General features: G+C 43.7%; 1 protein-coding gene across 1 annotated transcript in view; it reads right to left on the bottom strand.

Annotated features, from left to right (window-relative positions):
* LOC310784501 (glutamate receptor ionotropic, NMDA 1-like) overlaps positions 1–14275 on the bottom strand; it is a gene marked incomplete at both ends in the record, with an annotated part of 339903 nt that overhangs the window by 203757 nt on the left and 121871 nt on the right. Inside the window, one exon of the mRNA XM_083645485.1 lies at positions 6823–6999. Coding sequence (XP_083501611.1) covers positions 6823–6999 — 177 coding nt within the window. The remainder of the gene's footprint in view (positions 1–6822; positions 7000–14275) is intronic.

The following is a 14275-nucleotide window of genomic DNA, read 5'->3' as shown; positions in this document are numbered from 1 at the left end:
GAGTATGCTAACGCCATTAGTGCCAAGTTCCAGGATGTATAGTTATATAAGAACACTGATTTCGGTACGGTCAATTCCTCTGCAGTACCTCGGCCCACACTTTAACATGATTTCTCTCATAGCCTGCTGTGTCTGTATGCTCTGTGCTCCGGTGACCTTTGACCTGCGCTGTTAAAAACTGTCATCACCAAGAACTGCATAACCTGTCTCACCTGCCAGATCAGTGTGTGTGTGTGTGTGTGTGTGTGTGTGTGTGTGTGTGTGTGTGTGTGTGTGTGTGTGTGTGTGATGTGTTTGCATGGCTCCAGCTCCCAGTTCCGTCATTGTGCTGTAGAGATGGAACAAAAAAACGAAACACTGGAAAAAAAAGATGAAAGAAAACTATGAGATGGAGAGACTGACAGAGGGAGAGAGAGAGAGAGAGAGACCAACAGACTGGGGTATGAGTCCTGGTCGCTGCACTGGTGCCTCCTGTCATCGACCGGGGCCCTGTTCGTGGGGCAGGAGAACTGGGGGGAATAGCGTGATCCTCCAATGCGCTACGCCCTGCTGGTGAAACTCCTCACTGTCAGGTGAAAAGAAGCAGCTGGCGACTGCACATGTATCAGAGGAAGCATGTGCTAGCCTACAACTCTCCCCAGATTAGCAGAGGGGGTGGAACAAGGACCGGGACAGCAGAGGGAATTGGACAAGTACAATTATGGAGAAAACAGGAAAGAGTGAGGACAGCGAGACAGCAAGGAGGTGGTGCGTGAGGATCATGCTATTCCCCCCCCAGTTCCCCTCCCCCCAAACAGGTGCCCCAACTGACTAGAGGAGGAGCTAGTGCAGGGACCAGGACTCATACCCCACTGGCTTCTCACCCGCAGAGAGGGCCAATTGTGTCTGTAGCAACGTCTGCTGCCGGGAATGGTAGGAGAGTGTTTTGTACACTACCGAGACGCCCGTCATTATTTGAAGTTTTACGGTAATGTGAGAAGAGAAAAAGAGAAGACTTGAGATAAAGAGGACAAGTGAGCAAAAGAAAAGAGAAAGAAGGGATAAGAGGAGAGAAATAAAAGACAAGAGATGAGAAGAACAAGAGATGAGAAGAACAGAAGGATGAGAGAGAAGCTGCTTTGAAGCCTCTGGCAGAAAGATCAAAGCGGGACAGATGGGTGGGTGATGGGTTGATGGGTGGGTGATGGGAGGGTGATGGGAGGGTGATGGGTTGATAGGTGGGTGATACATGAGTGATGGGTTGATGGGTGGGTGTTGGGTTGATAGGTGGGTGATGGGTGGGTGATGGGCAGGTGATGAGCGGGTGGGTGAAGAATGTGAGTTTGTAGTTTTTGTCCTACAGACGTTTCTCAAAGGTAGAAATAATTTGATTGGTTGAGTCAAACCTTGGTGGGCGGAACCAAAGAACCACCGTCTTTGTGAGTGAAGTTAGCTTCACTGGACGGCACGGTGGCTCAGTGGTTAGCGCTGTTGCCTCACAGCAAGAAGGTCCCGGGTTCGAACCCCGGTCCGTCCCAGGTCCTTTCTGTGTGGAGTTTGCATGTTCTCCCCGTGTTCGTGTGGGTTTTCTCTGGGTGCTCCAGTTGCCTCCCACCATCAAAGACATGTATGTTAGGCTTAACACTCCTGAGTTCTGTCAGTGCCCCTGACCAAGGCAATGTCAAAAGAACTGGAGTTGGTCCCCGGACGCTGCACTGCAGCTGCCCACTGCTCCTAGTTCTAGGAAGGTTCCTAGTAGAGGATGGGTCAAATGCAGAGGATGAATTTCCACATGAGGATAAATAAAGGATAACTTAACTTAAACTTAAGCTCACTAACAAAGTTGAATTTCAAAGAAGAAACTCTGGTTAAAATAGAAATAACAAATATTAATGTCATTCCTGTATGAACGGCTCTTGTTTCGGCTGCAGACAGGGTGCTCCCAGAACATCACTGACATTTGGGGGCGGAGTAGGGGTGGATTCAGGCCGACAATTGATGCTAATTGGTTGGGTTGGGCTTGTGCTGTGTACCATTGACTGTAGGGCGACCTGTCAATCACCCCCAAAACATAGTATTTTCTATCGTCTATTTTACGATAAATGGGCAAGTTATATAAAAATTCGTCCCCCATACAGTTGTTATGAAAGGTGAAATTATACAGGCCAAAACCGTGTTTTTGGCCATTCTGTAAACATGTTTAATCGCTGTTAAAAAGGGGGTGAATGGGAACGACTCCCTTTGGGATCCAGCATCAAGTGGCCATTCGAGGAACTACAGCTTTCAGGATCACTTCCGCAGCTTCCTCTGTAAAAGTCAGAGCAAGCCCACTGGTGCTTACAGTATGTGAGCACTCAGCGCTATCCATGGTGCTGATTGCTAATGTTGGCGTCAATCAATTGTCAAGACTTTATCTTCTTGTTAACTCATTCCCCGCCAGGGTTTCTGACCATTTTCACTGATCTCCCGGGACCCAAAGAATATTTTCTTCTATGACTATGTAAACACTGAATATCTCAAAAGAAAGAAGAGGGCCTCTACTTTCTTTGAAAGAAAAAGTTTATTTCTGCCTTCTTCCGTTCTTTAGTTATCGACACTTGAATGTATAGGTCGCTTTAACTGAAAACGTCCGTCTGTCCCCAGAAAGCAGAGAAAAATGGCTTTTTGTGTAGCAGAGCGAGGGAGAGATTCACCCCGCACTCAAAGAGTGCCCGGGAGGTGGCACTCTGAAGCTCGATGTGTGGAAGTCTGGGGGTCGAAATGAATTGAAATTAAATGAATTTCAATTAATCGTCCATAATCTTTAAATCAGATCATATCTATAGGCTAAGTTAGGCTGCTACAACATAGCTACACAACAAACTGAGTCAACTTTGACCTGCCCTGGATGTTTCTCTTCTTCTTCTGTAGTTTTCTCTTCTTCTTCTGTTACCAAACAGAAGCACTTCTCTTCTTCTTCTGAAGCACATCCAGGGCAGGTCAGAGTTGACTCAGTCTGTTGTGATAGCAGCCTAGCTTAGCCTATAGATATGATCTGATTTCAAAATTATGGACAATTAATTTCAATTCAATTGCCACTCGTATGGAGTAAGGCCATAATGGATTACAAAGAGCAGCAGGAGATAAAGCAGTTGGTGCTATCTATGTGACGGACAGCAAACAGAGCAGGCTGTCGGCAGCACCGAGTTATGTTACATCACTAATTAATGTTCTCTATATTATATAATAAGCATATGAGCTGCTGTGTGTGGGAAAATAAGCTTTTGACTATAAATACAATAATTTCAGATGCTGCGTTTTCCTCGTTTTCAGGTTGCAGTTCAAACTGATGATCGTTTCTGCTGATGCTAATCAAACCAAAGTTGTCAGGGTGACTTAAACATATTTAAAGCTGGAAATAAGGTCCAGGGTGTAAAAAAAACTGAAATCTCCTTTAATGTTTTCATATGATCTTCATGCGAGGAAAATACGCCCTGTGTATTTGATACCGTGTGTTTGATACCATGTGTTTCCTATCCAATCCCCCCACGCGGTCCACAGCCATATTGTCAATTTTAAACCAGTCCGCAGTGCAAAAAAGTGTTGGGAACCCCTGTAGTAGTCTACCACAGCTTTAGAGAATGCTTTTGACCAATGGGATCTCTCTCTCTCCCTCACACACACACACTAGGGGTGTGCCACCTTAGGCACCTCACGATTCGGTTTGATTACGATTCAGGGTGCTACGATTTGATGATTAATCGATTCTTACGATTAATCACGATTTTCTATGCATCTTTTTCCCCATACAGGATTTCTTTGTCAGTATCTTTTTCCCCATACAGGATTTCTTTGTCAGTATCTTTTCCCCATACAGGATTTCTTTGTCAGTATCCATTAATTAAAGTAAACAAACAAATTTACCTCCATTATCTTTTATTTAGATCAATCAGACCAAACAATACATCCAAAACATTTCCCACAACAAAAAGCTGCTCTTATTCACAACAAATTACAGGTGAGATTATTTTAAATAAAGTGCCTTTAGAAATAAGACTTCTTTTCTTTTAACCAAAATTCTCTGCTGTTTTCACAGATTTCTGTACTGGCAGGATTAATACAAAAATAGCTTAATCTGTTTATTCTATTCAGTAATAGAAAATAAAACTTTTAACCAAAATCCTCTGCTTTTTTCACAGATTTCGGTACTAGCATGTTTGTTTAATACAAAACAAATAGCTTATTCATAAATAATAAATAAAGACTTCCAAACAAAATCATTTCTCTTAAATCGCCTGAGGGACTGGGTTGGCATCTCAGGCCCCGTTTTAACTGGTTTAAATCCTATCTCTCAAATAGGACATTCTCAATACTACTTGGTAACTCATCATCTTCTTCTGCACATATCGCCTGTGGGGTGCCACAAGGCTCAATTCTAGGTTCAATCCTCTTCTCTCTATATATGCTCCCATTAGGTCATGTTATGCAAAAATACAACGTGTCCTACCACTGTTATGCGGATGACACGCAGATTTACATACCTATCACTTCAAATGACCAAAATAACCTAATCAATCTTCATACTTGCCTGTCCGAAATCAAAGAATGGATGCACCAAAACTACCTTCAGCCTAACAACAATAAAACAGAAGTACTACTAATTGGTCCACACTGCACAACTGAACAGCTCAAACACAAGCTAGGCTCCCTAACTGCCTACGCTACACATTCTGCTAGGAACCTAGGGGTTATATTCGACTCCAACCTCAATTTTGAAGAGCAAGTGAAGAAAGTTGTCCAAACATGCTTTCTGCAACTGAGAACCATCTCCAAAATTAAATCTTTTATGTCTTTTAGCGACCTGGAAAAGGTCATGCTTTTATCTTCTCTAGACTTGACTATTGCAACTCACTATATTCTTGCCTCAATCAGAAACAACTGTCACGCCTACAACGGATTCAAAACTCAGCCGCCAGACTCCTAATGGGTATTAAGAAGAGGGACCACATTACACCCGTTTTAGCATCACTGCACTGGCTTCCTGTGCGTTTTAGAGTTGATTTTAAAATTCTACTAATTACTTTTAAAGCCCAACTCGGACTAGCCCCAGAATATATAGCAGACCTTTTAACATTTTATGAGCCAAAACGTGATCTTAGATCATCCACCCAGCGACTCCTCATTGTTCCCAGGTCGAACCTCATAACCAGAGGAGACCGGGCTTTCGCGGTCAGGGCCCCCAAGCTCTGGAATGCACTTCCCCCAGATATTAGACTTTCAACATCAGTGTCCATATTTAAAAAACAGTTAAAAACATACCTTTATAAGATGGCATTCCCGTAATCTGCACCTCTATCAAACTCTCCAATTTCTGTATAAATAAGTCTGTTTTGCCTTTGTCTGGTAACTGTTTCTAACGGATTAGAAATAGCCTGTGGTTATTTAATTATATTTTTATTTGTCAATATTTGTACTATTGCTTGTTTTATTGCCTTGTTAAGCACTTTGTAACATTTGTTTTGAAAAGTGCTATAAAAATAAAGATTATTATTATTATTATTATTATTATTTACAAATGACCAGTGAGCAGCATAGCATCCCACAACAAGCTGCTACTTTTAGCAACAGCTCAGCTGTATGTGCACCCGTGTGGCTCTCAGTCATCACTCTTGTCTGGAGGACATAACTCACCAGCTCCCAGTCGTTGTCACTTGTTATGAAGTGTGCCGTTACCGTGACATACGATTGAGGTGCGACTGAAGTCCATGCATCACATGTTATAGCCACCCTGCATGCTTTCTTCAGGGATTCCAGTACTTCGGTTTTGGATGTAAAATCCTTAGCTATGAAGGTAGCAATGGAGGTTGAGATTGTTTTCGCCCTGTCAGAGCCGCGGGGAAGTTTTCTGAACCCGTCCTCAATTCTTCGCTGGTTAGCAGTAGCAACAACCAGCGTCTTCTCCTCCTCCCACCCGGGATGGAAACGCGTGAGGTGCTGCCTCATGTTCGTGGTGTTGCCACTGTACTTGATTCGTGTTTTACACGTCTTACACACGGAGTAGCTTCTGTCAATCGTCGTTCTGCCTTCATGTTCATAAAACCCGAATTGCCTCCACACGGTGGATTTTAACCCAGATGGGTGAATCTGACGCTCAGTCAGAGCAGCCAGCGCGTTAGCTGCCGCCGTCATTTTCTCTGTATACAGTCGGTCTTATGAGTCCGTCCCTTAAAACTGTCCGGCCGGCTTTTTTCGTTCCGGGCGCTACGGCTCTGTTTCTGTGGTCAGGAAAAGTAATCCATAATCGAACATTTTGCATTGATTTGAATCGTTACGTGTCTCATCGCGATGCATCTAAGAAACAATTTTTCGGCACACCCCTAACACACACACACACACACACACATGTGTGCGCACACACACCCTATCTATCTCTCTATCACCCCGTTGTGCTATGTCATTTGAGTCGCCGCCTATGTAAATTGCACAGCCTTTTCTGGCAATAACCGAGAATAACAAACTCTTTTTTTGTGTAACTCACAACTCGTAAATTCTGGTAAATATGATATTTCTGAGGTGCACTGGAATGCAGCATTACTTTAGCCGGATATTTGGCTGTGCGCACTGAGGTTTAACTCAACCAATCAGATTAGTTCTGCCTCCAGAAACGTCTGTTAACTAAAACTCCAATCTGAGATTAAAAAGAAAACAACAGCCAGCGAGCATCTGACACACTGACACAACAACACACTCAGAAAATCCCTCACACACTTTGTACAGTCTTCGTACTGACTGCCATGCGTGTGTGTGTGTGTGTGTGTGTGTGTGTGTGTTTTTTTATGTGTGTAGTGTACACGCGTGTCTCACCTTGGTCTCTCTCTCTTCCAGCAGTGTCTCCAGTCTCTTCTGTGCTGCTCGCCCCTCGTGGTCGTCGCTGACGATGAGGATGATGTGATTCCACCGGAACTCTCTCATCATGTCGAACCACACCTGAGCCTGGTGCGAGTAGGGAGGGACGGTCCGCAGGAACGACAGGTGGATACTCTGCAGGGACGGGAGGGGTTAGCATGGAGCTACTATAACTCAACATAGTGTAGGCAGAGCTGTAGTGGAGGCTCAACGCACGTAAATGCAATTTACGCACCTTTTCAATACGACATAGCATTGACTCACCTTGATAAGATCGTTTATGCACTTATTATTGGGCAAGTTTGAATCAACTCTGTTGTTGACAGAGCACACCAAGGAATTTACACACCTATTAAGAAAAGAAAACAAATTGGCAACCGTATCGCACCTACTCAGGAAACTCGCCTCTGCCTTGTCAAGCCGACTGTGGTACTGTGCACCCTGCGCTGGTTCCCGGGGAGAGCGGGGCCAGTGAGGTCGATGTCTTTCACAAGCTGCCTCTCCGGAGCCCCGCTCCTTGGACTCTCTATACCTGCCTGCCCAGACAGTGGCAGTGCTTCCCCTCAAACAACTACCCAGAGGCTAGCCGAGTAGCCATGTGTCTGAGGTAAAATAATATCAGAAGTAAAATAAATTATCCAGTTTGAATGCAGTGCCAGCGATGCACATTTGCCGACCTGACCGCACTTGGTGATCTGAAAACGGCTTGGTTAAAAATGTGGGGGGAAATGGATGCTAGCGTTTCATAACTGAAGGGTGCAACACTTGGTGTAATTTCATAAATGAGACATTAAAGGGATATGCCAACATTTTGGGAGATTCGGCTATTTCCCTACACAGAGCGGTACAGCCCTCGCTGCTACTTTGCTAGCGCTACAATGGTAGTAGTAACGGTACAGCTGCCTACTCCCGTTCAGTCACACAAAATACACATTGCAACAGCGCCAGAAACACTCACATGCACATGTGTACTCACCATGCGATTAAATAATAATCCAAAGTTACTGGAAACAACCATTTTCTAAATAAATCCACACACCAAGATCTAACAAAGATTAACCAAACTAACGAAGAGTAACTGAAGTTACTTCCTCGTTTCCCATGAGGTGCTGTCATAGACTATATAACACTAGCACCGTCACCAAGCTAACGATGTGACGGGGCGCAGTCCACCGTCGACCCTATGCTTCTCTTCCTGATGTTTGTTTGTTAGTTTTTCACTGTTTGCTGTGGCGTCTATGATTGCTTTGTCCTCGTTTGTCTATGGTGCAATATGAAGATGGATTACTCGCGGTGGGGATCATTACCATCTTGATCACTTTTATACGTGAGAATTTTGCTTTGACTGGGAACAACAGAGCCAGTGAGTACCTGTCACCTGCACTCACGCAGGTTCCACTAATATACTCAAGGGAACACTGGTGTGGACTTAAATCATGAAGTACTTGCTCCGGTTGCAAAAGTCAGTTATACAGTAAATGGAAAAACGGAAAAAAGAAAAGAGGCTCGCGGGGGGGGGGGGTTGGGGGGGGGGGTCCGAAACAGACTGAGAAAAAGAGGAAGCAGACAGCCGCTCCCAGTCATTACTCTGTCAACCTTCAGATCACTGAGTATTAAAGTCGATGAGATCGCGGCGCGTCTCACACATGAGGAATATTTTCGGAGTAACCTGATCTGCTTTACTGAGACGTGGCTCCACAAGAGCAGTGCAGATATCGGCTTTGATGGCTATACTGTGATAAAAGCAGACCGCGATAAAATGTCATCAAACAAGTCCATCGGTGGAGGGCCGTGCATTTTAATAGACACTGCACTCAATTCAAAGTGCATGAAAAGGTGTGCACTAAAGACTATGAGCTGCTGTCGGTATCTTTTAGACCGTTTTATCTCCCGCGGGAGTTTGGACAAATCACTGTCATCCTTGTCTATGTTCAGGGCCAAATAATAAGGACGCTGCAGAATCTATAAATGACAGCTACAATGCTGCGCTTTCTCGATCGCCAGATCAACCTGTTTTTGTGTTGGGTGACATGAATACATGTGAGCTCACCTCACCCCCCAACTCTGCAGCAATATGTAACCACGCCCACCCGCTCCACTCGCATCCTGGACCAGTGCTTCTGGAATATCCCGGGCGCATACAAGTCTGTGAGCCGACCTCCTCTCGGAAAGTCGGATCATAATGTCATTCATCTCTTCCCAACATATAGAGATAAAGTCAAGTGGGAGATACCACGCTTGAAAACTGTACATCAATGGTCTGACGATGGAGAAGAGGAGCTTAAATATTTTTTTGAGACAACAGACTGGGATGTATTTTTTGACGCATGCCCTGATCCTGATGAACTGACGGACACATTTACATGTTATATTAAGTTCTGTGAAGAGACTGTTAATAAAACCAAGACAGTCAGGGTATTTAGTAATAGCAAACCATGGTTGTCCAAAGATCTGAAAGTTTGTCTAAATGAAAAAAGGGCTGCATTCTTGAAGGGTGAAATGGACTTAGTGAAAGAGAAAGAGAAGGAGTTTACACAGGGTTTTTACTGCAAAAAGAGTTTTTAAGAATAAAGTTGAACAAAGATTTTGCACAGGTAATGTAAAGCAAGCATGGGCAGGACTAGATAAAATGATGGGTAAGGAAAGGAAGAAGCAAAGTGTGAATATAGTAGACAGTAAATTTGTAAATGACTTGAATACATAATGGTAGGTATGACGTGGCAAATCCAAGTATAGGCTGCAATAACATCTGAAATCAGATAGGTAGCTATGAACCTATTCAGCTATCAGAGAATGAAGTAGCCACGGTTCTGTCCAAAATCAAACTCAACAAGGCACCCGGGCTTGATGGCCTAGAAGGAAAGGTGCTCAAAGTATGTTCCCAACAGCTTAAAGGGGCTGTCACTAAATTAAATCAAACCCTGCTCAATAGTCTAGTTTGGCCAAACCCATGGAAACAGTCTACAATAATTCCTGTGCCTAAAGTCTCTAGAGCAACAGCTTTTAAGGATTTTAGACCAGTGGCACTTACGTCAATTTTATCCAAATGCATGGAGAGAGTCATCATCAGTTATCTTATATCCTCTGTAGAGGATGAACTTGACCCCCTACAATTTGCGTATAGGCATAACAGTGGGACAGAGGACGCGACTCTCACTCTACTGGATTTAGTAGCTAAACACCTACAGTTACCAAAAGCAGTAGTTCGAATTTTGTTTATTGATTTGTGTTCTGCATTTAATACTATGCAAGTTATTATTGTGCTGGAACGACTGTTAGAGATTAATGTGAATGGGGGTCTCATTCATTTAATTAGGAGCTTCCTAACTGACCGCTCTCAGAGAGTTCTGATGAACGGGGTGTACTGGTGCACCCCAAGGCTGCGTATTGTCCGCATTGCTGTTTTCAATTTAGTGTAAATATGATGTTTGTTAAAGGCCGGCTTTTCCGTGGGGAATATGAATATATATTAAATCTCACGCCCCTAAGGTTCTCGAATCCGTTGAAATTTTTGAAATTGGTTGTTTCCCGCCAGAGATATCACCAGAAATACACTCTGTGTGTGTGTGTGTGTGTGGGGGGGGGGGTGGTGGAGGGGAGGGGCGGGTGCGGGGACCCGAAATACTACATTTCCCACAATGCACTAGGGATGCAACGATTATAAATTTTGATGTACGATTATAGTCTGAGAAAAAACCACGATTATCACGGTTTCACGATTATTGTTATGGACGTATAAAAATCACATGAGCATTCTCTAAATAGAGCTTTTATTGTATTTCCCCCACAATCTTAACAGTTGCTGCCTTCCGGAATACTAATGCACGATATGGATTTTTACAGCCGATAGTATAGGCCTACGCTAACCGATAAATATTCTCCTGGCCAATAACCGATACGTTAAACATACTATTGTTACTTTTTTCACATTTTTGTATTTAAAAAAATAAGTTCTTAACCTGTATTTTATGCACACCTGGGATTAAAAAAAGAAGAAAGGGCAGATGTAGTGAGCAAAGATGGATGATTTAATATTCCATGGCTCTGACCTAATCAAATCTAACTGACATCACTATTGTGAACATAAAACAAACAACATTTCTGATCTAATATATATATATATATAATACAAAAAATATTTTATTATTATTTTATAGAAGCGAAAGCCTATAGCTGCTTAGTCTGCAGAAAAAAACACAAAAGGCATAGTAACTTAGACTCTTATTGGCATGTTACTGGCAACTAAATGTGCCGTCTGAAATGAATTTTGCATTGGGGTCAGTTCTATTGAAGTGATGATGGGGCAGGCATGGAAAGCCTCACTATAAGCCATCATGTGTCGTTTCACTTTTTACTGGAAAATGCTCCCTCTGGATTAAAGAAAGGACACTCTGTGGTGTTGACTGGTGTTTGTTATGTAAATGTGCGCATTTGTTTTCCTTGTCTCAGTCAGATCATGACTGCCAAGCAGCTAGCTACGTTAGCTTCACGTTATTAGGCCTACATGTAACGTTAGCGGGTTGCTTTTGGAGTTGACACAAACCCTTGATGTTTCTTTTCGTGTAAAGCATGCGGTTCTCTATGGTTTAGGCCAGCGCTGGGAGCATGAAGTGCTTTAAATGCGGGGATGTTTGGTCACAACGAGCTTGAGGAACTATGTACGCTAGGCTATGGCCAGCTAGCTAACATTAGCCACAACAGCTAACGTTAACGTCAATGACTGTATGTTAACGCTAAACAAATCCGCTGCCTCTTCCCCACGTTTGGTTTAACGTAACACCAGCTCAGACTTTCCCCTAATCTCAGAAACCTTGCGGGACATGTATTGCAACATTTATGTTGGGCATCCATGGCTAGGCTACAGACTGGCTACTACTGGGAGACATGGCAGCTGCCTGTGTTTGGTGCCTCCGCTAAATAGTCCGTGCGGAAACGAAGCGAGAGAGACAGGTTCCTCTCCTTCCAGCGCCGTCTGCGCCGCATGGGAGTTTAAACTGACGGACTGTTGTGAAACAAAACACTCGGTGTAGCGGAGCCTCTGCGGTTATATAACCGTGACGTTTTAAATCGCGGTTAATAGTCAAACCGGTTAACCCCTGCATCCCTACAATGCACTGGGCTCGCGTGGCCTTCGTTTTCACGCCCACCCCTCAGGCATTTGGCTGATATCAAACTCCAGTAGGTGGCGGTAATGCACATATATGCTTGCCAACCGCCATAAAAGTCGAAGAAGAAGAAGGCTTCGACATAAAAAGATTTAGTAGAAGAAGAAAAAATTACAAAACATCAAAAAAAAATTGCCTCCAAATTGCACCAAATTTAAACGGTAGTATATATGTGGGGAGATGTCTTCATAAAAAAAATTTCATGCATTTTAACGCATTTTTGTAGGAGTTTGATGTTGTAACCATTTCATGTAAAAATGTGTAAAATCGGGTACATTGCTCAGCGTTGATTTCGTTACTTCAACGCATCTACTACTAGATGTAAAATTTGACGAGCTTTCCAATGCCGCCAGTCCCGTGTCTGTCCGTGCTTTCCTTCCAGAGATATGGTCTCTTGGCAAGGAGCTATGGGAAGCTAATATTAGCTACCATAAGCTAGGCGGTTGAAAAAGATGGCTGCCTTTTGCTTTTCTTCGAGGCCTCTGAAGGGGCGTGGAGGACCTCTAGAGGCGGGACCATGGCTCACAACACTTGTAGTTCATAGGCCCTCAACTTCCGCAAGGCGGACTCGGGCTAGATGACGCGTAACGTGTCGGCTGGCCCGAAAAATATGTGAGAGATGGTTGATAGGCCAGGCAGGGAAGCACCAATTTCAAAAATTTCAACGGATTCGAAAACCTTAGGGGCGTGAGATTTAATATATATTCATATTCCCCACGGTAAAGCCGTCCTTTAACAACTGTAACTTGAAGTTGTTGAAATATGCAGACGATATGGCCCTCGTAGGTCTTCTTAGAGAAGACAATGCCATATATGAAGAGGCATACTTCAAGCAGGTCACTGCATTGCAGGACTGGTGCCGGGCAAGTAAGCTAGAAATGAATGTGTCCAAAACAAAATAACTCATTATACAAACAAAATCAGGGGAAAATAACAACATGGTCCCTGTCATGCTCAATAACCAGCCTGTAGAAAAGGTCAAACAGTTCAAGTATCTGGGGACAATCTTTGCCAGAGCCTGACCTTTGATCTTAACACAGACTATATATATAAGAAAGCCAATCAGCGATTGTGCTTAATCAGAAAGCTGAGAAGCTTTGGTGTTAGCCAACACATTCTCCAAACAGCATACGCTTGGTTGAAACTGTCATGTCTTATAATATGACTGCCTGGTATGGCAACCTAAATGTAAAAAGTAAAAACAAACTCTCTAGAATTGTTAAAATAGCAGGTAAGATTATCAGTAAACCACAAAAACAGCTCTGCAATATTTTTGACAGGGCTGTAAATAGGAAGGCTAGAAAGATCAGTGGTGATGCCTCACACCCACTGAACTTGGCGTTCGAGCTGCTCCCATCCGGTCATCAGTTTAGGGACCCAAGGGCCAGCCGGAATATCTATAAGAACTCCTTTATCCCCTCTGGCATACTAGCACTGAATAAATAAATGAATCTGTTTTGTATGGCATGCTCAGCTGTGTTATGTAGCCATATAGGTTAGGTAATATTTGAGGTAGGTAGGTATTTCTAGGTATTTAGTTAGGTAGGTAGGCCTTCTACATAGGTAGGTATTTTGTAATTTGTATTTGTTTTTCCATGACAAGCTGCTGCTATCTGCTAACTTGCACCATGTATGATGTATGTTCTATGTTCTCTATGTTTTATGGTGTGCTGATTGTGCACAACACGTAACATACTGTTTGTGCTGTGAAGAGAAGCCAAAGACAAATTTCCACTAAGGTGGACAATAAAGTAAATCAAATCAAATCAAATAAATATGGACGTAGCTATCCCATTCAATTTCGTTTTCCTGGCGGAGTTCAAATGACGGGTGTTGCCATCTTGGTTTTAGTGGGACAGAAGGGGTTGAGAGGGCGGAGCTAGGGGGAGCGTGGATGGGATGAGCACCGATTAGCATAGCCTATGGGGGCTTACGTGCTAACAAACACGCTCACCTTAGCTCGCAGTGGGAGCTCCCCAAGCTAGCTGAAGCTAGGCCATACAGCTAACAGGCTACGGGCTACATCCAGGCCATCCACCTCTGTTCGTTGCTCCGGTTGGGTCCGTGAGGCAGTGAAGAGTCTTCCCACATTTACGTTACGTTGAGGTAGGCTAAATTAACACAAAACTACAATAAAGGTTGAACCAAAGATGTATCTGTTATTGACATTATAGCTACTAGTGCAGTGCCCGTTCCCCCATGCGCTCCCCCCCCCCCCCCCCCCCCCCCCCCGCACACACACTGCA

Source organism: Poromitra crassiceps, assembly GCF_964638095.1.
Source record: "Poromitra crassiceps genome assembly, chromosome: 10".
Lineage (NCBI taxonomy): Eukaryota > Metazoa > Chordata > Actinopteri > Beryciformes > Melamphaidae > Poromitra > Poromitra crassiceps.
The sequence above is the reverse complement of the archived record's forward strand: the minus strand, read 5'-3'. Positions and strand labels throughout refer to the sequence as shown.